At 44.2% G+C, this 25,073-nt stretch overlaps 2 protein-coding genes and 1 pseudogene across 3 annotated transcripts; 1 reads left to right on the top strand and 2 right to left on the bottom strand.

Annotated features, from left to right (window-relative positions):
* The first annotated feature begins 15,927 nt into the window (after positions 1-15,927).
* On the top strand, positions 15,928-17,153 carry LOC147981449 (putative B3 domain-containing protein Os03g0621600; annotated as a pseudogene).
* A 338-nt stretch (positions 17,154-17,491) lies between these two features.
* On the bottom strand, positions 17,492-18,099 carry LOC147981448 (putative glutaredoxin-C2). Its single transcript, XM_087513972.1, has one exon. The coding sequence runs from the start codon at positions 18,097-18,099 to the stop codon at positions 17,785-17,787; it is 315 nt and encodes a 104-aa protein (XP_087370098.1). The 3' UTR covers positions 17,492-17,784.
* Positions 18,100-22,326: 4,227 nt separating this feature from the next.
* Positions 22,327-24,273, bottom strand: LOC125549129 (uncharacterized). Of its 2 annotated transcripts, none has more exons than XM_087513970.1 (2): positions 22,932-24,273; positions 22,327-22,464 (listed from the first exon to the last, which is right to left on the bottom strand). In XM_087513970.1, exon 1 carries the CDS (start codon positions 24,171-24,173, stop codon positions 22,989-22,991), a length of 1,185 nt encoding a protein of 394 aa, XP_087370096.1. In that variant the 5' UTR covers positions 24,174-24,273; the 3' UTR covers positions 22,327-22,464; positions 22,932-22,988. The 2 variants fall into 2 exon arrangements, with proteins under 2 accessions (XP_087370096.1, XP_087370097.1); XM_087513971.1 differs by having other exon boundaries at positions 22,331-22,461.
* Between the last annotated feature and the right edge of the window lie 800 nt (positions 24,274-25,073).

Here is a 25,073-nt window from a genome sequence, read left to right as displayed (position 1 = left end):
GTTAATAGGTTAGTCCCAAAAATAATATAAAAGTGGAAAATAAAGCCCAATATAGTCCAAAACAGTAGATAATATAGCATGGAGCAATCCAAAATTATAGATACGTTGGAGATGTATCAGTGTGTACAGCAAAGATGATTTTGGTAAACCAACAAATAAAGACTCAAATCATACAAGACGCTCCAAGCAAAACACATATCATGTGGTGAATACAAATATAGCTCCAAGTAAAGTTACCGATAGAAGTAGACGAAATAGGGGATGCCTTCCGGGGCATCCCCAAGCTTTGGCTCTTAACACTCCTTGTTCCACAATCCATCAAATCTTTACCCAAAACTTGAAAACTTCACAACACAAAACTTAAAGTAGAAAATCTCGTGAGTTCCGTTAGCAAAAGAAAACAAAAGACCACTTCAAGGTACTGTAATGAACTCATTATTTATTTATATTGGTGTTAAACCTACTTTATTCTAACTTCTCTATGGTTTATAAACTATTTACTAGCCATAGATTCATCAAAATAAGCAAACAACACACGAAAAACAGAATCTGTCAAAAACAGAACAGTCTGTAGTAATCTTTTGCTAGCGCAAGATCTGAAACCCCAAAAATTCTAAAATAAATTGCTGGACGTGAGGAATTTATCTATTAATCATCTTCAAAAAGAATTAACTAAATATAACTTTCCAAATAAAAATGGCAGCAGTTCTCGTGAGCGCTAAAGTTTCTGTTTTCACAGCAGGATTAACAAGACTTTTCCCAAGTCTTCCCAACGGTTCTACTTGGCACAAACACTAATTAAACACAAAAAACACAACCAAAACAGAGGCTAGATAAATTATTCATTACTAAACAGGAGCAAAAAGTAATGAATAAAAATAAAATTGGGTTGCCTCCCAACAAGCGCTATCGTTTAACGCCCCTAGCTAGGCATAAAAAGCAATGTTAGATCTAGATATTGCCATCTTTGGTAGGCAATCCATAAGTGGCTCTCATAATAGATTCATAAGGTAATTTAATTTTATTTCTAGGAAAGTGTTCCATGCCTTTCCTTAACGAAAATTGGAATCTAATATTTCCTTCCTTCATATCAATAATTGCACGAATCATTCTAAGGAAAGGTCTACCAAGAATAATAGGACATGAAGGATTGCAATCTATATCAAGAACGATAAAATCTACAGGAACATAATTCCTATTTGCAACAATAAGAACATCATTAATTCTTCCCATAGGTTTCTTAATAGTGGAATCCGCAAGGTGCAAGTTTAAAGAGCAATAATCAAAATCACGGAAACCTAACAAATCACACAAAGTCTTTGGAATCGTGGAAACACTAGCACCCAAATAACACAATGCATAGCATTCATGATCTTTAATTTTAATAGTTGGTTCCCACTCATCATAAAGTTTTCTAGGGATAGAAACTTCCAACTCAAGTTTTTCTTCATAAGATTGCATCAAAGCATCAACGATATGTTTGGTAAAAGCTTTATTTTGACTATAAACATGAGGAGAATTTAGCACGGATTGCAACAAGGAAATACAATCTATCAAATAGCAATTATCATAATTAAATTCCTTTAAATCCAAAATAGTAGGTTCATTAACATCTAGAGTTTTGATCTCTTCAATCCCACTTTTATCAAATTTAGCATCAAGATCTAAAAACTCCGAATTTTTGGAACGCCTTCTAGGTAAAGGTGGATCATATTCAGTCCCATAATTATCAAGATTCATATTGCAAAACAAAGATTTAATAGGGGACACATCAATAACTTTTAGATCGTCATCTTTATTATCATGGAAACTAGAAGAACACACTCTTATAAAGGAATCTTTGTTAGCACGTATCCTAGCGGTTCTTTCTTTGCACTCATCAATGGAAATTCTCATGGATTTGAGAGACTCATTGATATCATGCTAAGGTGGAATAGATCTAAGTTTCAAAGAATCAACATCAAGAGAAATTCTATCAACGTTCCTAGCCAACTCATCAATCTTAAGCAATTTTTCTTCAATCAAAGCATTGGAATTCTTTTCCGAAGTAATAAATTCTTTAATATTAGATTCAAAATTAGAGGGCATCTTATTATAATTTCCATAAGAATTGTTGTAGGAATTACCATAATTATTAGAGGAATTACTAGGATAAGGCCTAGGATTAAAGTTTCCTCTATACACGTTGTTACCAAAATTATTCCTACCAACAAAATTCACATCCATAGATTCATTATTGTGCTCAATCAAAGTAGACAAAGGCATATCATTAGGATCAGAAGAAACACTTTTATTAGCAAATAATTTCATAAGTTCATCCATCTTTCCACTCAAAACATTAATTTCTTCTATCGCATGCACTTTCTTATTAGTAGATCTTTCGGTGTGCCATTGAGAATAATTAACCATAATATTATCTAGGAGTTTAGTAGCTTCTCCTAAAGTGATTTCCATAAAAGTGCCTGCCGCGGCCGAATCTAAAAGATTTCTAGAAGAAAAATTAAAACCGGCATAATTTTTTTGTATAATCATCCACAAATTTAAACCATGTGTTGGGCAATTACGTATCATTAATTTCATCCTCTCCCAAGCTTGTGCAACATGTTTATGATCAAGTTGCTTAAAATTCATAATATCGTTTCTAAGAGAGATGATCTTAGCGGGAGGAAAATACTTAGAGATAAAAGCATCTTTGCACTTATTCCAAGAGTCAATACTATTTTTAGGCAAAGATGAAAACCAAGCTTTAGCACAATCTCTAAGCGAAAAAGGAAATAACTTCAATTTAACAATATCATTGTCCACATCTTTCTTCTTTTGCATATCACACAAATCAACGAAGCTATTTAGACGGGTAGCGGCATCTTCACTAGGAAGGCCGGAAAACGAATCTTTCATGACAAGGTTCAGTAAGGCAACATTAATTTTACAAGATTCAGCATCGGTAAGAGGAGCAATCGGAGTGCTAATAAAATCATTGTTGTTGGTATAGGTAAAGTCACACAATTTAGTGTTATCTTGAGCCATTGTGACAAGCAAGCAATCCAACACACAAGCAAACGAGCAAAAAGAGGCAAATAGAGAAAGAGAGGGAGGATAGAGAGAGAGGGTGAATAAAACGGCAAGGGTGAAGTGGGGGAGAGAAAAACGAGAGGCAAATGGCAAATAATGTAATGCGGGAGATAAGGGTTTGTGATGGGTACTTGGTATGTTGACTTTTGCATAGACCTCCCCCGCAACGGCGCCAGAAATCCTTCTTGCTACCTCTTGAGCACTTGCGTTGGTTTTCCCTTGAAGAGGAAAGGGTGGTGCAACAAAGTAGCGTAAGTATTTCCCTCAGTTTTTGAGAACCAAGGTATCAATCCAGTAGGAGGCTACGCGCGAGTCCCTTGCACCTACACAAAACAAATAAATCCTCGCAACCAACGCGATAAGGGGTTGTCAATCCCTACACGGTCACTTACGAGAGTGAGATCTGATAGATATGATAAGGTAATATTTTTGGTATTTTTATGATGAAGATGCAAAGTAAAATAAAAGCAAAGAAAATAACTAAGTATTGGAAGATTTAATATGATGAAGATAGACCCGGGGGCCATAGGTTTCACTAGTGGCTTCTCTCAAGAGCATAAGTATTTTACGGTGGGTGAACAAATTACTGTTGAGCAATTGACAGAATTGAGCATAGTTATGAGAATATCTAGGTATGATCATGTATATAGGCATCACATCCTAGACAAGTAGACGACTCCTATCTACATCTACTACTATTACTCCACACATCGACCGCTATCTAGCATGCATCTAGAGTATTAAGTTCATAAGAACAGCGTAACGCCTTAAGCAAGATGACATGATGTAGAGGGATAAACTCATGCAATATGATGAAAACCCCATCTTGTTATCCTCGATGGAAAAATACAATACATGCCTTGCTGCCCCTACTGTCACTAGGAAAGGACACCGCAAGATTGAACCCAAAGCTAAGCACTTCTCCCATTGCAAGAAAGATCAATCTAGTAGGCCAAACCAAACTAATAATTCGAAGAGACTTGCAAAGATAACCAATCATACATAAAAGAATTCAGAGAAGATTCAAATATTGTTCATAGATAAACTTGATCATAAACCCACAATTCATCGCTCTCAACAAACACACCGCAAAAAGAAGATTACATCGAATAGATCTCCACAAGAGAGGGGGAGAACTTTGTATTGGGATCCAAAAAGAGAAAAGAAGCCATCTAGCTAATAACTATGGACCCGAAGGTCTGAAGTAAACTACTCACACTTCATCGGAGAGGCTATGGTGTTGATGTAGAAGCCCTCCGTGATCGATGCCCCCTCCGACGGAGCTCCTGAACAGGCCCCAAGATAGGATCTCGTGGATACAGAAAGTTACGGTGGTGGAATTAGGGTTTTGGCTCCGTATCTGATCGTTGGGGGTACGTAGGGTATATATAGGAGGAAGAAGTACGTCGGTGGAGCAACAGGGGGACCACGAGGGTGGAGGGCGCGCCTGGGGGGGGGGGGTAGACGCGCCCCCTACCTCGTGGCCTCCCTGTTGGTTGCTTGACGTAGGGTCCAAGTCTCCTGGGTCTTGTTCGTTCCAAAAATCACGTTCCCGAAGGTTTCATTCCGTTTGGACTCCGTTTGATATTCCTTTTTTTTGAAACCCTAAAATAGGCAAAAAAATAGCAATTCTGGGCTGGGCCTCCGCTTAATAGGTTAGTCCCAAAAATAATATAAAAATGGATAATAAAGCCCAATAATGTCCAAAACAGTAGATAATATAGCATGGAGCAATCAAAAAATATAGATACGTTGGAGACGTATCAGCAGGGCAGAGAATATGCCCAAAGATCAGGAAGAAATTAGTACCAATTTCACAAATTAGTATAGTACAAACTTAAAATTCAGAAATGCAGTACAATACAAACTAAAAACTAGATCACTTTCACAAATTAGTACCAATTTTCAGAAATGCTGCATGAATGCAGTTAAGTACAAATTACCTAATTTTTTGAAAAATGCAGTACACAAGGAACTAGATCACTTTCAGAAGTTCAGTGGACCTCAAACTAGCACATTTTCATAAATGAATTAGACTACAAACTTGCTCCTTTGACAACCAACATTCATATGCCATCCAACATTCAGTTATCCCCTAGTTTTGCAACATAATATTTAGTTACAAAAAAGGCAATTAATGCCAATATTTGCCATAAAAATGTCAAATTAAGAAAATGTTTTGCCATAAAAATTGGCAATTTAAGCCACTGTTAGGCCAGTCATTGTCTTACATCACTTTAGGCCTTTGCAAAAGGATGGAACTGTGATCTCCCACCAAGTCAGGGATCAGGAACCACAAATTCTTCAGGAGGAGCATTCAAGTCAGGAATTTCCACTCCTTTCCTCTCTAAACAGTAGCCAGTATGCCCTATCACCTAGCATACCTCCTCTTCCTCCTATTCTTTCTCCTCTTCCTCTCCAAGCATGTACATTTCCTGTCCCTCTTCAACTGCCTGCATGTTGTGTTGCTCCTCTCCCTCCACCTGCAGCTATATTTGACCCTCTTCCTCCACCCGCAGGTGCATTTGCCCCTCTTACTCCACCTACAGCTGCATTTGCCCCTCTTCCTCTGCTTGAAGCTGCAGTTGCCTTCTTCCTCTGCCTGAAGCTGCAGTTGCCCCTCTTCCTCCACCTGCATCTGGATTCCTTTGTCTTTTCCTCCCCCTCCCCCTACCAGAAGCTTGAGAGCCTTCTCCTCTCTCAATTATTGTGCTTGCCCTTGTTTGCCTACCTGTATTCATTTCTGTAGTGACTCTTGGCTGAGGTATTGCAGCACCAGCAGCAACAACAAATGAAGACTGCTTAGGTAGTGGGCCATGAACTTTTTGTGGAGCTCTTCTTGAAATTTCTCTTTGAGCCATGTTGTAGACCATACTGGTTGGTGACAACATTGGATCTAGTATAGGATTAGCCTGACTAGGGAATATGTTCCGCACAAAAACATTGAGCAATTCAGTCACGTACAGCAAAATTCAGAGAACTACAGTAAATTCAGACAGCTACAGTAAATTCAGTAAAGTAAAATGCAGTAAATTCAGTAACCTGAATAAATGTGGGGTCATCGTAGTTTTCATCAACTAGCTCTACCCCTTCTTCAATGAGAGCTTCATGCCATCTGTAATGCCCCTTCCTATTGTGATCAGCTCTACCACAAATTGAGCAGTGCATTGTAACACCTTTCTTGTTCAAAACCCTAACACCATTCTTCATCTTCTTCTTAGGAGTCTTCTTCCTATTTTTCTTGGGCCTTCCCAACTGTTTTGTAAACACAGGTGGATGCACCTTATAAGCATTCTATACCTCTCACACATTTGGGTCTCCTAGAGGAACAAGAGTGTATCCATATGCTTTCAGATATGTCCTAACAGTGTAGCACTTATGAACCATTGTCTCTGGGTCAATCCTCTCCTCCCTGCAACAAGCTATAGAATGCCGACATGGTACTCCAGACAACTGTCATCTCCTGCAATCACATTTGTGCAAACCAAGATCAACTGTGTAGCTATTGTTACCTGACTGAACTCTGAACATCTGTTGGCCAGCTTCTGTTACATGGTAATTAGCAGCAAATTCAGTGTTCTTGTCCAATTTCTTCCTGATCTTTGGGCATATTATCTATCCTGCCCACCTTTCTATAACTTCTCTTTGCTTACTCATCACCCTGTGCATTATATTGTAAAAAATATACCCAAGCATGCTTAGCACTGACATTTCTCTACCCTCAAGGATATAACTGTTAAAAACTTCAGAGTTATTGTTCAGTAGGATGTCACATTTTGGAAATCCACTAAAGAATGCTTTGCACCAAGTTTTCCACTCTAGTCTTTTCAGTCCAGTGGAAAGCAGCTGACCTGTGACCATCCATTTTTCACAGTTCTCTCTCCACTTCAACTTGTTTGGTGATCTGGCAATGGCCCACAGGCCTTGCTTCAGTACCTCTCCTTTGTGCTTCTCATTGAAATTTTGATAAATATGCCTCACACAAAACCTGTACTCAGTATCTGGCCAAACTTTGTGGACAACATTTATCAGACGTTTCTTCTTGTCACTCATAAGTGTGAAAGGAGCACTGTTGGTGATGTTCAGATCATCTTTCAAAGTTGTGAGAAACCACTCCCAAGAACTTGTGCATTCTACTTCCACCCAGCCCATAGCAATGGGGAAAATGCAGTCATTATGATTAATGCCAACTGCACTAAGCAACACACCTTTGAACCTATTTTTCATATGACAACCATCTATGAAGATAATAGGCCTACATCCCTTAAGCCACCCTCTCTTACAGGCATCATATGACCAATATAGTGTTTTCAAACATTTTTCTGCCCAATGGAAATTTTGGTATCTTTGACCAGTCCAGTTGCCAACAAAAGAGTCGAGCCAGGGTTCTTCTCTCTTAATTCATGTCCATAATCTCATAGTCTACTGAACTGCTCTTATTCATCACCATGGATCTCCTTCAGTGCTGCTGTCCTAGCCCTAGCTAGCTTCCATCTATTAGGGGTGCAATTAAACTCTTCTTTTATTTTCCTTGAAAATGTTCCAAGTGACATCTTCTGGTCATTCTGAACTCATCTATGAAATAGTTGCAAAGGAATTTAGATGTCATGTCCTTCAACCTCCACTTCTTCTGACACATATGATCTCCATAGCAGGTCTTGGTGTCAAATCCTCCTGTCCTGTTGTCATTGCCAGCCTTAAGCAGCCATGGGCGATCATGAAAGTGCTAGTGATCGACTAGAGGGGGGGGGTGAATAGGCGATTTTTATGAAAGTCTTCAAAACATGGAAGTTTCGAAGACAAACGATAGAAATAAACCTATTACCATGCAACGGAAGGTAGACTATACTAAGCAAGCCATAGTCAAGTATTCAATGAAGTGAAAGCACAATGACTAATAGCAGCTAGGCAGTATAGATCAGGTAGGAAGATAGTGTGAAGCCAATCAGAACAATCAGTTACTCAGTGAAGACAAAAGATAATGCAATCATACAATGACTTCACCAGGGCCAACAGTAAGTAAAGGAATGGGAAGGACGAAACCAGTGACTCGTTGAAGACAATGATTTGTTGGACCAGTTTCAGTTGCTTTGACAACTGTACGTCTGGTTAGGGAGGCTGAGATTCAACTCAGAAGACCGCGTCTTCACCTTATTCCCCTTGAGCTAAGGACACCCAGTCCTCGCCCAATCACTCTGGTAAGTCTTCAAGGTAGACTCCCAAACCTTCACAGACTTCGTTCACCGGCAATCCACAATGACTCTTGGATGCTCAGAACGCGACGCCTAACCGGCTGGAGGATTGACAGTCCTTAAGTGTAATAAGTCTTCAGATCACACAGACAGGAAGACTTCAGTGATGCCTAACACTCTTTGGCTCTGGGTGGTTAGGGCTTTATCCTCGCAAGGAATTCTCTCTCAAAGGCTTCGAGGTGGGTTGCTCTCAAACGACAAAAACCGTACACTAACTCTGAGCAGCCAACCGTTTATGGTTGTAGGGGGTGGGCTATTTATAGCCACTAGGCAACCCGACCTGATTTGTCCGAAATGACCCTGGGTCACTAAGGAACTGACACGTGTTCCAATGGTCAGATTTCAAACACACGCGGCAACTTTACTTAGGCTACAAGCAAAGCTGACTCATCCAACTCTGGATAAGATTTGCTCTCATTGTCTTCGCTCGAAGACATAGGATTTTGGTTGAGCATCACTTCAGTCACTCTGACTTTGTTCACTTGGACCCTACTTAACAGTACGGTGGTTCCTATGACTCAACAAAGAAGAAAAGGAGACAACGAAACAACTAAGTCTTCGCGCCCCATAGTCTTCACGCAATGTCTTCTCTTGTCATAGTCTTCAATGTGAATATCTTCACATACCACCATTGTCTTCAATGTCTTCATACATTTTTAGGGGTCATCTCCGGTAGATAAACTGAATCAATGAGGGACTACTACCTGTGTTATCCTATAATTCTCACAAACACATTAGTCCCTCAACCAGGTTTGTCGTCAATACTCCAAAACCAACTAGGGGTGGCACTAGATGCACTTACAGATCACTCTGACAAACTGCATGAAATCTGATCTTGTCATTTTTGAACTTTTTGATCTGCATTATGTTCCTTATTGAATATGCAGTAATAGCTTTTCTCAGCTCAACCACATCAGCAAAGACCATCCCTACTTTAAATACAGGATTTTCCATGTCCACCTTGAAATTGAAAGCTTTGAACTTGTATATCAGTTGCTCTTCTTCTTTTCTTTTAACAGATTCAAATGTTCATCATCAAGTACATAGTCAGGTTCCACCTCTTCCTCCTCTTGCTCAGCTTCTTCATCAACATCAAAGTCAATGTTCTCTTCATAAAGATCATCATCTCCATCATATATGTCATAATCACTGTCACTGAAATCTGAATCTGAAAGCACTACATCTTCTGCAACATCACTCAGCAAGTGATTTTTTTCAGCAAAATCAGTTAGCAAGTGATCTTCTTTAGCAAAATCAATCAGCAAATGCTCTTCTACTGCAACATCAAACAGCAAGTGCTATCCTTGTGCAACATCAGTCAGCAAGTGCTCTCCTTGTGCAACATCAGTCAGCAAATGCTCTTCTTCTGCAACATTAGCCAGCAAGTTGTCTCCTTCTGTCTCATGTGCTGCAAACTCTGAAATTGGATCTTTAGCATTGACTGAAATGATGCTGTGAGAACTAGTTGCACTGGCTGCAACATCATTTGGGTTTACCACTCTGACAGGATTCTCTACTGCTCCCACTGTACATATCCAATCTTGCCTGAAATTACTGATGAAATCTGAATGATCAACCATGATTGCAAGAACCTTATGCTGAGCATTGGCTGTTATCATTTGCTTCACATCCTCATCACCTCTGGTTCTGAGCATACCATCTGAAACTGTTTTGTCAGGCATGCACCAATAAATGATGTGCTCATTAACAGGATATCTCAACCATAGCAGCTGCTCTTCAATGACTGCATATGAGAATGTGCTAGCATCAACATAGTCAAGCACCTCCACTGAAGGATTATAGTACTCCATGTTATTTATTGGTCCACAGAATAGTCTACTGTGCTCCAGTTCTAATGTGAAGAAAGGGGTGTCCACACTGAGTCCCATTGCTGAATCACAAACTACAACCACACAGTGCAGAATGTAAGCACACGCATCAATAAAGATAACTGAATAAATACATTTAACTGCATCTTTAAATGAATATTCAAGCTAACTGCATCTTTAACTAATTAAGCTGAATAAATTCAGCTATCTTCAGAAACTGAGTTAACTGATTTTTTCAGTTAACTGCAACTTGCAACTGAATTCAGTTAACGGAATAAATTCAATTAACTACAGCTTGCAAATTAACTCAACAAAAGCAGTAACAAACTAATTTAACACGGCTAATGTACAAACTAAGTACTAATCCACTACTTATCTCAAGTCGTGCCCTACATTGGCCAAACAAAGTTTAGACTTTTTACATTGCAAATGTTGCCCCCTACGCACAAACCCTAGGCCAAATTGGCACGTATTTGCAAAACAGTATGTACGTACAAGCCATAAACCTAAAGTCTGGCCGAAAAACATTCAAAACAAGAACCCTATGTTCTTGCCTAAAATCACCAACTTCACCCAAAACCGTAGACTACAATCGACTACCCAATAGCCAGTTTGACATCGCGGGAAGCACTACAACCACGAAGTACCAACCAATGGGCCTGAAACGAGCTCAAAACTGGACGATCCAATGGGGAGGAGAACACCGACCGAGAGGGTTGACATTGAGCAGAGAGGAGGAACAAAGCAGAGAGAATGGATGACTAACCATAATCCGGAGGGTTGACACCGAACGGCTGAACTTGGTGCGCGGTAGGCGACGGGTGCACACCGCCGGTGAAGTCCGGCAACGACGCCATGGCTCACGCGAGCGCAGCCAGCACGGCCTGTCGGCCTGTCACGGACAGGGGGCGAGGGCGACGAATGATTGGGCGAGGGGAGGGAGACCCAATAAATTCAGGTGAAAAGTGCGGTGTAGTGCGGGTTGATTAGTGCTAAGGCCAAATGGGTAATTGCAAAAGGTGTTGCGCTGACCGGCTCTGCTGACTTGGTTCCACTTGTCGTCGTCTGATTGGCTAGGACCAAATTTGCACATTGGGTGCAAGTTGAGGGATGCAATAGTTTGCTTTTGCAAGTTTTGGACTAGATCATCACATCCTGGACAAGTTCCAGGACTCCTGGTGCTATTACCTCTACATTTTTTAAGAGAAAACCAATATGCATCTATAGCAGTGATCGCGTGCAGGTTGCAGCGCTGCCAGTGTATTTACCAATTTTCTAAGAGCAACTCTAGCAAAATCATTACATCGCGTCAATCAACATAGGGACCGTCAATATGACATTTTATGGAAATGACCGCTCTAATGCAATCGTCATCCGACTCCTGATACCATAATTTATGAGGGCGCTCCAAATCGAGCAGCGAGCCTTCATATTTGGAGGATGAGGGCGTTGGTTTGGAGGGAGCTCTATCTGTCAACTGCTTGTGCTGGAAGATCCACTTCCCTCCCCGACCTCCCGCGCGGCCCGTCTCCTCTCCCTGGCAATGGTGTGGACGTCAGACGCCCATGACACCAAAAGGCGTGTCAATTAATGACGGCCGCCTACATGCCAACTTCCTGCAACCATTTTCGCTATGTATCTCGCCACTTTTTTCGCCGCTCGCCATGTTTTCCTTTGGACCACGGCCATAAAATGCCATTGACATGTCCTACCGAGATCATATCCCCGCCACACACAATCTTCACTTCCCTCCCTGCTGCCCAGAGCCTCCACTTTCATACTCGTCGTCCATAACCACCACTTCCCTCCTGGCGATCGGACTAGGTGCCGCACTCAAAGGAGGAGAGGCAGCTACCCTCATTGTCGAGGAGAGTAGGGTCGTCGACATTGTTCAAAATTATACTAAGAATTAGGCGGTTGGATGTTTGGCTCAATGCTTAGTATAATTTCAAGTGTCGCCGCCGCCGGAATTGGTACCCCGCAGCCAAAATCGTCGCTGTGAAAATTGTCCTTGCGCCGGCCGCGTCTCTGACCGACAAACAACGACCTCGTTGCCGCCACCAGGCTCTAATGTGTGTGACCTTTAGTCCACTATTGTTGGTTAACCAAATGTGCAATTTTAATCTAATTGAAGAATAAGTCTGTAGCGAATGACATATATGTCCATCCCCGCAAAAAAGGAGACATATATGTCCTATATGTAGGAAAATTATGAAGGCTCAAATGCGACGATCTAAATTGACTTCACATGTCTGGCCTTCAAAACATGTGAAACGCGCTCTATATTCAATATAGCGAATGTGACTTTGTAAGAGTTACGTCCTCCTACGTATCTCGATCCGCTGACCAAGCGTGCAAGGTTGCAAGAATGACTTCGGCATCTTCACCATGGATCCACGAACCCCCACAATCGTCTGGACCGAACTGTTCGGACGCAGTTTGTCATCCAACACGTTACCACATCGGTCCACAGAGCGATCCGGTTGTATGAAATCCCATAAAGCAGACACAAATCTAGGGGCTTTGCGCGCGTCCGGAGTGCAGCCACATACACGCCCGACACTCTGGTCCCACCCAAAGCCCTCCGCATGAAGCGGTTGTCACTCATTCACGCCGGTCAGCCCCGCTCCAGAGTTAATATGACCCCACGACATTCATGCCGATCAGAGCGATGCGACCAGACGAGTGAGCGGCACACTTCAATGCCAACGCGGAGACCGAAAAGGTTACTTTAGTCGTTGTGCCGCATTAAGGTGGCTTCCAAATCGAACATCACATGAAGGACGTGTCGGCGTCGCTGGTGCATAGCGGGTAGGTCCACATCGATCGGCCAGTGTTGCCGCCACGCCTCATGTGGCGCAGGAAGGCCATCAAGGAGGAGGTGTCATCTGCAATCACAAAGGTGCACGAGGGCCTCCTCCACTACCTCGATGGCCATGATGGTGGCGGCTGCTCGTCGCCGCGGAGCGTCGTGTCGGCTAAGGAGAGGGCAGTTAGGCAGGAGCGGTGCGCCACTCGGCATTCACCAAGTCTAACAAATCGTCGACCTGGGTCCGCTCAGACCCCGACCTCACGAAGGCCTGGGCCCGTGGCCGGTCGCTAACCACCATGAAGATGGTCACGCGACAACTACGCCGCCTCGATGGGGAGCTCACCAAATATGGCGAGGAGTGGTCTTTCGGTGAGATTGACGTCGCTGCTATCAGTGAGATGGGTAAGGTCAAGGCTCCCCAGCCAGGGTCGGTGTTGGCCGCGGCGCCCTCTGCACGACGCAAGAGGAAGTAGGACAACTACTCCACAAGTGCTAGGCGGTGACCGGGCAGGGTCGCCGCTCCCCCACGCCCTTCCACCGCTGGAAGGACCACTTCGTCGACAACAACGACGACAACGACACAGACAATTATGGACGTGCCGCCGACCAGGCCGGCCACGCGTACGAGGTCACCATACACTACAAGGTAGCTTATGTGTTTTTTAGGTTTCAGTTGGAAGACGAAATACCGGTTGTCTTATGTAAATCATGTCTAAAATTGAGTTAATTTCGTCATGTTTACATGACAATCGTCCAGTTTGTTCAAATTCTATATGCGGGCATGGTTGGATGACCGATCCCACGCGTCCATGGATAAATACCATGTCGGTTTTAGGGGTCCGAGTTGGAGATGTCCTCTCCTTATTGCAAACTGAAAAGCCTACTACTGTCACCTACTTTGATTTTTCAAATGAAATGGCAAAGGTAGGATCCCCGTGACCCACCTTGTTGGGCCAGCTCCTTTTCATTGTTGTTGCTCTGCCCTAGCTTCTGCCTGCCCTTTTTCTCGACTCTGTTTTGCTCTTTAGAGACTTAGTTAACTAAGCACCAAAGTTTGGTAATGCAAATTGAACTTGGAGGGCCTTGAGCTCAACATCAATTTTGTCTTGATTTGAAATGTGTTCTCATGCATGAGGATGATATGTAACATACTGAGCTCACTGAACCCAACGAGCGGAGACAGGCCCCAGGCAGCCCGGGCTGTGGCCTAGGGCGTGAGGCCCAAGTCATTCCTTGACTGTAGCATTTATTGTAGTTATAGCACTACAGTAAACGAAGGTTGCCTGGGGTTGCCTGGCCCTTGGCCAGTTCCTGTGACCACCACCGACGGAGATGGGCCTCAGGCAGCCCGACCCGTGGCATGGGGCGTAACGACCAAGTCCCTCCTTGGTTTCGAAACTGCTTTGCGCACGACGCCTGCGTGGCCGATTCATGCACGATTCAAAATCAGACGGTGTCCTGCATTTTATTCTCACAAACCAACGGCTTGATTAACTACATCGTCCACAAATCGTGCACATGTGTCGTGTGTATAGCATCGTTGCCTTGGTTTTAGCATTTATTGTAGCTATTGTGCTACAGTAAATGAAGGTTGTCCGAGACGGCCTAGGCCTTGGCCAGTTCCTGGCACCGCCACTGAGGGCGTGTTTGGTTGCCCGCATTAAGCCCAGCCTGGCCCGCGCGGGAAGGAAGTGGCTCGTTTGGTTGCCTGCATTTACTGTGCGGCCCGCATGGCACGAACCTTAAAGCACTCTTGGGCCTGACTCCCTGGGAACGCACGAATCGACAGTTTCTCCAGGGCCAGGCCCGAGCGGTGCACGTGGGCGGCGGCGGCGGCTGCACGCGCGCGGCCATGCTCGAGAAGCCACGTTGCTTCCCGAAGCGCCAACAGTTATTAGCCTCACCGCTCCCTCTCCCCACTCTCCGAACTCTCACCAGCGGCGGCGGATCGGAGCAGAGCAAGAACACCCCCGGACTCCATCACCGATGAGCGGATCAGCAGTTGGCGCGCGGCAATGGCGGTAAGCACTTCTCTTTGTTCGACATGCAAAACCTTTCCCCCTTCGATCCAGCGATAGATTCGACCCACGGCGGAGGGGAATGGGGAATAGAGGTAGATAAGCATAGGGGTAGTTCATACTAGTTCATACCAATTCATACGAGTTTATAGATGCAAGATCGGAATGCAGAAGGGGATTGGGGGATAGGGGGTACACAACGGACACCGGCTGACCGCGGCGGCCGTCACCGGCGTGCGGAGCGGCTGGTCGAGCCGCTGGCCTTCATCTTCTTCATCGCCGTGCGGGCCGGCGGGTCGTCGTCCTCGTCCTCGGCGGAGTCGAGGTCGATCTGCCAGGTATGACAGCCTGGCTCCGGCACCCTCACTGGCATCTGCACCGCTTTTCCTCCTCCTTAGGCTCCCCACCAATGACCGCCGGCAGCGCGATAGCCGTCTTCCAGTACACTGCGGCACGGCGGTCATTAAGAGCCCAGTAGTTCTTGTATTTGCACCACTTCTTCCTTTGTTTAGCGTCGTCGGAGACAGCATGATTCATGGCCCAGCGAATGATGTCAACTGCCATCGCGCCCTTCGCTGGGTCGGGAATCAGCGTCTTCAGCTCTTCTTTAGTGGCCTTCATGAGCACTGCATTAGATTCATTCTGCATGTCAGGCATGGAGCCAAAGTTCAAGCACACCTCCATGGTGTTCTCGAACTTGGTGCGGTCACCAGCCAACCACCCGAGGAAGAAGGCCCTCCAGCCAATACCCCAAGGGAAGGGGTTGGCGTTGGAGCCGGAGCTAGAGCTCATGGCGATGGGGAAGAAGAAGGTTGACAGTGAGAGAAGAGAGGGGGTGGGTAAGTAGTGATGGGCAGGGTGAGTAAATATAGGGAGAGAAGGAGAAGAGTGACAGTCATGCCGTTTTAACTACATGCTCTTCAATAAGCCATGAACTCTGTGTTGTGCTTGACTCCATGAATTGTGTGCAGATCGAGGAGAGCAATGAGATGGGCACGGAGGTGCTCCCGGTCGTTGACAACAAGGGCAAGCAGCCCCTTCACCCAATGCCCGACGAGGTTGTGCTGCCGCCCACCGCCGAGGAAGACCTGAAGACGCTTAAGGGTGGCGACGACGAGGGCGTGGAGAAGCCCCCTAGCAACAAGCGCCGCAACTACGACCACCACCATCAGGAGGATGGCCCAACTCACTTCTGCAAGGTCATCCTTGCACCGAAGCTTGAGTGCATCCCCATGCCCTGGACTTCACCAAGCACTTTGTCGCTGTGCCGACGGAGTTCAAGCTCAGGAACAACACCGGCTGCTCCTGGAAGGTGACGGTGAAGCTGATGAACGGCAGGGTGACCCTGGATCAGGGTTGGGCCACCTACGCAGCCGTTCATCAGATCAAGATCGGCTACATGGTGACGTTCAAGCTCCTCACTCCCGACACCCTCAAGGTCATCATCTTCGACGACGATGGCATTGAGGTCGTCAACAAGTGCGGGAAGCACGACGAAGCCTTCGCCGCCAAGAAGTAGAGCCGGGGCCTACCTAAGTACTATCGAGTCTGCTTTGAACTGTTTATGTTTATGGTTTATGCGTAGAACTGTTATGAAGTGTGGTACTACTTATCTGAATATGTTCTTAAGTAGTTGATCCTCTGTTTATACTCTGCTCTGCTTATGATGTGTGCTACATGGTTGTGCCGAAGTGTGTTGGTAACCTCACCAACTAGCCAAAGAGGTTACCACACACCAGGCGTTGCATACAACCAAACACCATGCCTTGGGTTTGTCCACTAACATGTAGGTAACCAAACACCAGGCAGTGTGGTTCTGTCCATGCAGATGGTGCATTTGAGATTGCATTTGCATAGCCAGGTTGAGTAGGGAAATGTATGCAATGCGAGTACTATAGCTCACGGCAACCAAACACGCCCTGACTGAACCAGTGGGTCTATCTCAAGTTCTCAACACACCGAGATCTCCCCTCTATGTATCAGCGCATCTACCCCAAGCTATCCATGTACTATAGCCCCGAGATAAGTGTGAGCAATATTATTGAATATTTGAGCAATTTTCCGTTAAATTTGATCCAGAAAGACCAAAAGACGGTAGGTAAATAAAACATGATAATCATAATAGAGATGATAATCGAATTAAACCGGATGCAAAACCTAACAAAATAGAGAAAACGTACGCTGCGATGGAAGAAGATGTTGGTGCACCGTTCGTCATATCGCCGAGAAGGTAATCCAAGTTGGGGAAAAAGCCATCGTTCTCTGCCACGAAAAAGGAAGATTCAACAGTTGCGCTAGAGGACTCTCTAAAAACCTTATTGCCTCTCTCCTGTACAGAGGCAGGGATTTGAAGGCCTGCTGTCTAACGTCTCGATGCACACCGAGAGGTACAACTGTCTAATAAAATTCCAATAATTCCAGCAGATATGACACTATATTCTCCATTCACCGAGGAGCATTATATATACCGTGGATTCTCTTACGGCCTTAGCACAACAGCCAGCCAGATTAAGCAAAGCATCAAATTAGTTAAGCAACGGCAACAAGATAATAAGCATAAGCTCTTTTAATATTGCTCAGGATGCTCATCTCTTACAAAGCATCCTTTCTACTCTTTTCATGACAACAAGAGGTACAACTGAAAGGTCATAACCGTTAATATGTTTGATGACCTTTCCAAAATTATGTAGCTGCACTGCAGAGCACGCACTACATGGTCACTATCTTAGCTCGATTTCAAGGCTGCGATCACACATCACTGCACGCACGCATCAGCCACTGCTGTCCCTGTCCATGACTCTTCAAAGCCACAGGGCGCCGGCCTGGCGGAGGAGCGGCACGAGCTGGCCGCCGACGTGCAGCGTCATGACCTGGTCGGTGGTGCCGACAAGCCTGCCGCCGATGAAGACGGCTGGCACGGGCGGGCTCCGTCCGACCATGCCGACGAGCGCCCTCTCGACGTCCTTCCCGCGGGGGTCCTTGTCCAGCTCGTGCACCGTCCAGCTCACGCCCAGCTCTGTGAAGAGCGTCTTCACCGTGTGGCACATGAAGCAGTTGCTCGCCCCAAAGATCACCACCGCCCGCTGCGACGCCAGCTTCGTCACTCTGTCTGCCATTGCTGATCGAGCGAATTGGTGGGTAGCTAGTAGGCTGTTCTTGGGGATTTGTGATTGGTCGATCTGATCAGCTCACTTCACTTGAGCTTGCTCTAGGCTGTTGTGTTCTTGGAGTTGGATGATGGAGATGACCCAACGGTGCTTATTTATAGATGACCGCGGCGGGTAAAGAGGATGGAGTGGTCGGCGCAGGATTGCACGCTTAACTGAGGTGCAAGGGAATCGCTATGAGATGTGGCTAATCGGGTAGAATATATGTTCTCTGTCTAAAGGTTCTATTCTAGCCACCACCTTTTCTAATCTTTGCTTTTGGGAATTGGGAGGGGCCAAAATCATACAGTTAGCTATGTCCAGGAGAGTGGCTGATCTTTGATATTTTTAAAGAAGAATCAAGATTCAAGACAGACTGAACTTTTGTTGTTAGTATCATATATAGAAAAAAATGTGTGGAGAATCAAGATTCAAGAGAGGCTAAACTTTGGTGATATCAATTGAATCAATGCTTCAGCTGATGATTCAACAGGTTCCTGATAAGCTAGGATAGATACACTCTAATTCCTTGTTTTTTGCCATTTGTGCGTGAGAAGGAATACCAGAAAATTAAGTAGAGAACTAGTTCCAGATCACACGTAACGATCTCTCCTAGCTAGAACTACTTGTGAAATAGTGATGGTGGACGGATTGGGCAAAGTTTCTTGGAAAAAATAAATAAGTTTTAATGTGGAAGATGGATATCACAACTAACATTCAACATGCTCACCTTTGTTGTATCGTCTGAGCCATCCCTTCCAGAACACAAATGAAGCTCCGTTGCCACAAGTTGTACTTTCGGTCATTTCTGTTCCAGTTGCTGCTCCTCATTTCTATTACACTACGATAAATTCCTTATCTTCAACGCAAAAGCAGAGCTCCTGTTTTGGCTAAAAAAAAATTCTTCATTACTGACAAGTCTATACACACTGCAGTCAAGCTTAGAAGATTCAGTATAGTTCTGATGGATATCTCCAAATACACTTCTGCAAACTTAACATTCTTTTAATGAAATGACAAAGGTTATTAAGATCAATCTTAAATAAATGACTACAACACCTAGTGTTCTACGGATGTGAGGCTGTGACATGAACTCTACACATTTGCATTGCTGAGCTCAGTATCTGCTAATCAAGTTGGTAGCCAGTACATGCAAGAGTCTACTATATTTTGAATATTGGGCAAGGCAAATAGCAGATACAGTTGCACACATTATTTTGACAGGCATTACAAATTCTATGCATGCAAACATGTTTCAAACCAAGGAGAGGAATTAAACACAGTGAAATAACATACATCAATCAGAGGAGATCCAATCAAACCCATACAGATAATTTTGATTTCTCATCAATTTCCATTACCTCGTCAGCAACATACATTAATCAGAGGAGGTCCAATCAAACCCACCCAGTTAATTTTGATTTCTCATCAATTTTCATTACCTCATCAGCAACATACCTTCCTATTCAGGATGTGATGATAAGCTATGTCATGAGGGATATGCTTTCAACAAATACGGGTAAAAACTTCCCAAAAAAGACCGCCAATCTTATGCATGGATACCAGAATTACATTACACAGTCAAACTATCTAGTGCGCAAACTTGATAGTGAAAAACGCCTTTTCACTTTGTTACAGAAGCCTTGACATATCTCTTAATTTCTCCGTGATAGGTATGAGATTGCCGAAAAGAACGTATAGAATTAGAAGGTTAATCTTGACCTACCATATCTTTTAGACCTTTATATCAACTACTATCTAAACCCACTCAGTTTAAGGTTACTGAATGGCGTTGCAATCTACAGTACTAATTTGTTAATCTGCGACGGAAATTAGCAACAAAAGTATACAAAATAAGGGGTTACACAAATAATAGTAAATCGATGTGCCTGTACTTAGGATGACGCATGTATTCGGAGTTTCCATGGGGTTTGAAAAGCGAAATGGAGGACACCCTGGCCCATGGAGTGCCCTACCTCCCGCCATCGACAGCATTCACCTAAGGCTAAGAGTAGAAAAACATTTTTTGGCCAAACAAGCTGCAATTCCATAAGCCAAATGCAGCCTAGGTAGATCCTTCTTTTTGGCTCGTACCATACCGAGCTCACTGGACCAGTGCATCTACCTCAACATACTAACCTCCCTGAATTAGTGCATCTACCTCCTATTATCTACTACCATTATATAGCTCCAAGAAGAACATGTACGATATGACACTATATTCTCCATTTACTGAGGAGCATTATATATACCGTGGATTCTCTCAAGGTCTTAGCACAACAGTAGGCTAAATTAAGCAACGACAAGATAAGATAAGCATAAGCTCCTTTAGTATTGCTCAGGATGCTCATCACAAAGCATCCATTGCATCTGTCATATGACAACAAGAGGTCAAACTGAAAAATCATGACTGTTAATATGTTTGATAATGACCTTTCCAAAATTATGTAGATGCACTAGATGCGCTACATGATCACTAGCTTAGCTCAACTTCGAGGCTGCGATCACACATAACTGCACACACGCATCAGCCACTGCTGTCATAGATCTTCAGAGCCAGAGGGCGCCAGCCTGGCGGAGCAGCGGCACGAGCTGGCCGCCGACGTGCAGCGTCATGACCTGGTCGGTGGTGCCGACAAGCCTGCCGCCGATGAAATGATGCTTATTTGTAGATGACTAGCTGCATCGGGTAAAGAGGCGGGAGTGGTCGGCGCAGGATTGCATGCTTAATTGAGGTGCAAGGGAATCGCTATGAGATGTGGCTAATCAGGAAGAATATTTGTTCTCTGTCTAAAGGTTCTATTCTAGCTAACACTTTTTTTATCTTTTCTTTTGGTAGGGGCCAGTTACAGTTTGCTATGACCAGGAGAGTGGCTGATCCTTGATATTTTTGAATAGTGTCTCGAATAAGTAAGATGAAGAAGAATCAAGATTCGGAACAGGTTGGACTTTTGTTGTTAGAATCATACATAGAAAAATGGTGTGAAGAATCAAAAGATTCAAGATAGGCTGAACTTTGGTTGCATCAATTGAATCAATGCTTCAGCTGATGATTCCAGAGGTTCCTGATAAGCTAGGTTTAGATACACTCTAATAGCCTGTTTTTCCCATTTGTGCGTGAGATGGAATATCAATAGTGTGGAGATGTCGAAATCATGCATCACACCTAAAACCCCTTTGTCTAATGGATAGCACAAAATTAAGTAGAGAACTAGCTCCAGATCACACCTAACGATCTCGCCTATAACTTCTAGTAGTGAACTAGTGATGATGGATGGATTGGAAAAAGAAATCGGAGAAATAAACAAGTTCTAATGTGGCAGATGGATATCACAACTAACATTCAACATGCTCACCTTCCAGAACACAAATGAAGCTTCCTTGCCAAAAGTTGTACTTTCAATCATTTCTGTTCCAGTTGCTGCTCCTCATTTCTACTTGCTTGTCTTCCAAGGTTTTGTTTTTACACTACTGATCACTATGATAAAATCTTCATTACCGTACGTCTTCATTTCGGCAATATCTTATACACGCTGTGGTCAATCTTGGAAGATTCAGTGCAGTTCGGGTGGATATCTAACAATACACTTCTGTAGACTTCAATTTCCTTTTAACATAAATGACAGAGGTTATTAAGATCAATCTTACATGACTGCAACACCCAGTGTTATATGGTTGTGAGTCTGACATAAACTCTACACATTTGCATTGCTAAGCTCAGTATCTGTTAATCAAGTTGGCAACCAGTAAATGCAAGAATCTACTATATCTTGTATTGTGCAAATAGCATAGAGCTGCATACATTGTTTCAACAGCCATGACAAATTCTATGCACAAACACGTTTCAAACCAAAGAGAGCAATTAAACACAGTGAAATAGAATACATTCTATTACAGAAGTTGTACCCAGTGAAGATATTACAAAGATCAAACACAGGGGGGTCATTCCTCTTGATAATGCCCTATGTTCCGTGCCAGGAAGATAGGCAGCCAGATCATCATAATGGGAGAGATATCCATCCCATTTTTTATGGGCGCCATTGGGAGAAAACTTCATCTAATGAAGTCTATCAAATTTTTCCTTAGAACTAATAGTAGTGAACTAGTGATGATGGGTGGATTATAGCTTTGTGGACATAAAAATTGGAAAACAGAAGTCAGGTTTAATGCAAATAATAATGTACAGCACAACACATGCGTAACTTATCTTATCGTTTGAGCCATCCCTGTCCGTAACAGAAACGAAGCTTGCCACGAGTTGTACTTTCAGGTATTTCTCTTCCAGTTGATGCTTGTCATTTTTACATGGTCATCTTTCAAAGTTTTTCTGCACTACTGATCATTACCAGAAAAATCTTAGTTACCGACTCTTCACACAACAAATATGTTATATACACTGCAATCAAGTTTAGAAGATTCAATGCAGTTCAGCTTGGTCTCTTGCAATGCACTACTCTTAGTTTTTATTTATTGAGATGAAAAAAGGTTCTTATGATCCAACCTACAAGATTACGACTATGAGCTGGTGACACAAACTCTACACATTTGAATCGACTAATCTTTGTATCTGTTAATCACATTGGTAACCATTACATTTAAAGAGTCTACTATATTTTAGTTCTGGGTAAATAGCAGATAGACTTGCACACATTGTTTCAACACATTGCAAACACATTCCAAACTAAGGAGAGGAACATCACGGTGAAATAGCATACATTACATTAGTCAGACGAGATGCAACCAAGCCCATCAGCATAATTTTGATTTTTCATCAATTTCCATTACCACAGTCAGAAACATACCTCTCTATTACAGAAGTCATACCCGGTGAAGATATTACAAAGATCAAACACAGGGGGTCATTCCTCTTGATCATGTCCTACCTCTCGTGCAGGGAAAACAGGCGGCCAGATCATCACAATGGGAGAGAGAGCCATTTGGTGAGGTACATAACATTTTTCTGGCACCCTCTTATGGACTTTCTCAACTACCCTGCTCCTCAGATGAACATAAAAGAGAGTGCCACTTGCTGTATGATCCAAGAACACAAAGTCGGCATTGTCCCCGACCGCAGCAACATCAAGATAATTACCGGGAGGGATCCAACGGTCCCTTACAAGACGTGCACAAGCCTCAGCCTCACGGACGCAAAATGTGTCCACCAGCAGCCAGCCAGCACCATTGCCGTCGCCCGACATCGGATGGAGCCACACACTGAGCTGAAACCCGTCTGCACTGACAAGATAGAGCCCGGAATCCTCCGCACATGAGAGCTTGTAATTGTGGCGCACTCCAACTGGGAGCTCAAGGGTGAAGAAGCTCGCCGCTGCCAAATCTAAACCCAGGGCATACCCAGAGTCGGTGAGCACGAAGACCTTGCCATGGATGGGTGGTAGAATTTCAAGGAATTCTGTGTCAAACGAGAGCTCTATCTCTGTCACTGCGGTGGCTGGGACGCCCCATCCGCCGGATCCCAGAACGTACAACTCGGCGTAGACTTTTCGCCGGACCGCCCAGAGATACAGCAAGGTGATGCCGTTGCGGCCCCCATCCTCGGGCAGGAACATCTCAACCAATCTACCTTGAGTGGTGTCCCAGTCAAGGTGGGGTAGCGGGGTCGTCGGGAGGACGGCTGCGGGCTCCCCGGCGAGCAGCGGAGCGAGGGAGTAATCGCATCTGTCGTCGTCGAAGAACTCTATGATGAGGCGGCCGTTCCGGCAGTGCTTGATTGGCAGGATTCTGCGGGCGAAGGCGGCGGCGCAGGAGGAGGTCGCCCGGCGAATGGGAGCGGCGAGCTCCGGGGGCTGCGGCGGGAACGGCACGAACCGGTACCGGCCGGAGAAGCAGAGGCAGATCCCGAGGAGGCGGGGCGGGTTGCGGTCGCGGAAGCGGCGGAGGAAGGCCGGGTCGGAGGCGTGGTGGAGCCACCGCTTGGAGACGAGGGCCGCGTGGACGAGGCAGGTGGGGAAGCCGAGGCGGAGGAGGTCGTCGTCGTCAAGCACCGATGCGGCCGCGGCCGCCGGCGTCCGTCGATCTCCGTCCATGATTTTGGCCAACCAAAGGTTGGGGGATTTTCCGGAGGGGAGGGTTTCGGTGGGAGAGGAGCAGAATGGATAGGCCAGCTGAATCGATCGTTTCCTTCCTTTTTCTTCTATTCTATACTACACAAAATTATTATGTTTTGAACTTGTTAAAATCATCAAATAACGGAATCCATAAAAATCTGACGTCAAATTTTTTGAATCTTGTCATGAACGTGCTTCATATCGTTGAATTATTAGTACGAACCACAGAGCAAATTTTTATGCCTCGTTGTCAGAAACATTTCAGAATCCATCGCATCTTCCCTTCACTAGGTCGCCCACTCGCTTATTCCCCTCACCTTATCTTCTTCTTCTTCTCGTCCCCACCCACCAACTCACATCGACACCACCCAGGGACAACGAGGGCATGCGGCGGTAGCACCAGTGACTCCCGTCGGTCCCCAAATGGTTTTGTACATCCAACTGTGATGCGTGCGGGTTTTGGGGTGGGGGGGGGGGGGCAGAGGCAGATTCATTTTTCAAACGTGGAAAAGTTATTGTTTTGGCTATGGAAAAGATGTAGGTTAGACCGTCGCAAATTTATCTTTTCAACCAATAACAAAAATAATTTGGACAATGGAAAATTCATACCTCAGATCATGGAATTTTTTTTCAACATGGAAAATTTACTTTTTTATCGAATGCAAAAAATAAAATAAAAACAAACCATGGGAAAATTCATGATTTGGATCATGGCAAATCCCTACTTCAAATCATGGCAAATTTTATATGTTTGGAACATGGCAAACTTTATGAATTTAAACCATGGCAAACTAATTGCTTTGGACCATGGCAAATTTGTTTATATAAACATGGGTATCCTTTTGTTGAAACATTTTTCCCCAAGATTTCTTCTATGTT

This window comes from Triticum urartu, chromosome 3A (assembly GCF_056163025.1).
Source record: "Triticum urartu cultivar PI428250 chromosome 3A, HENAU_Tu73, whole genome shotgun sequence".
NCBI lineage: Eukaryota > Viridiplantae > Streptophyta > Magnoliopsida > Poales > Poaceae > Triticum > Triticum urartu.
This window is presented reverse-complemented; position numbering and strand designations above follow the sequence as displayed.

Bases quoted from the DNA above. Each gene is read 5' to 3' on its own strand.
- LOC125549129 (XM_087513970.1), bottom strand. From the start codon at position 24,173: ATGGACGGAGATCGACGGACGCCGGCGGCCGCGGCCGCATCGGTGCTT.
- LOC147981448 (XM_087513972.1), bottom strand. From the start codon at position 18,099: ATGGCAGACAGAGTGACGAAGCTGGCGTCGCAGCGGGCGGTGGTGATC.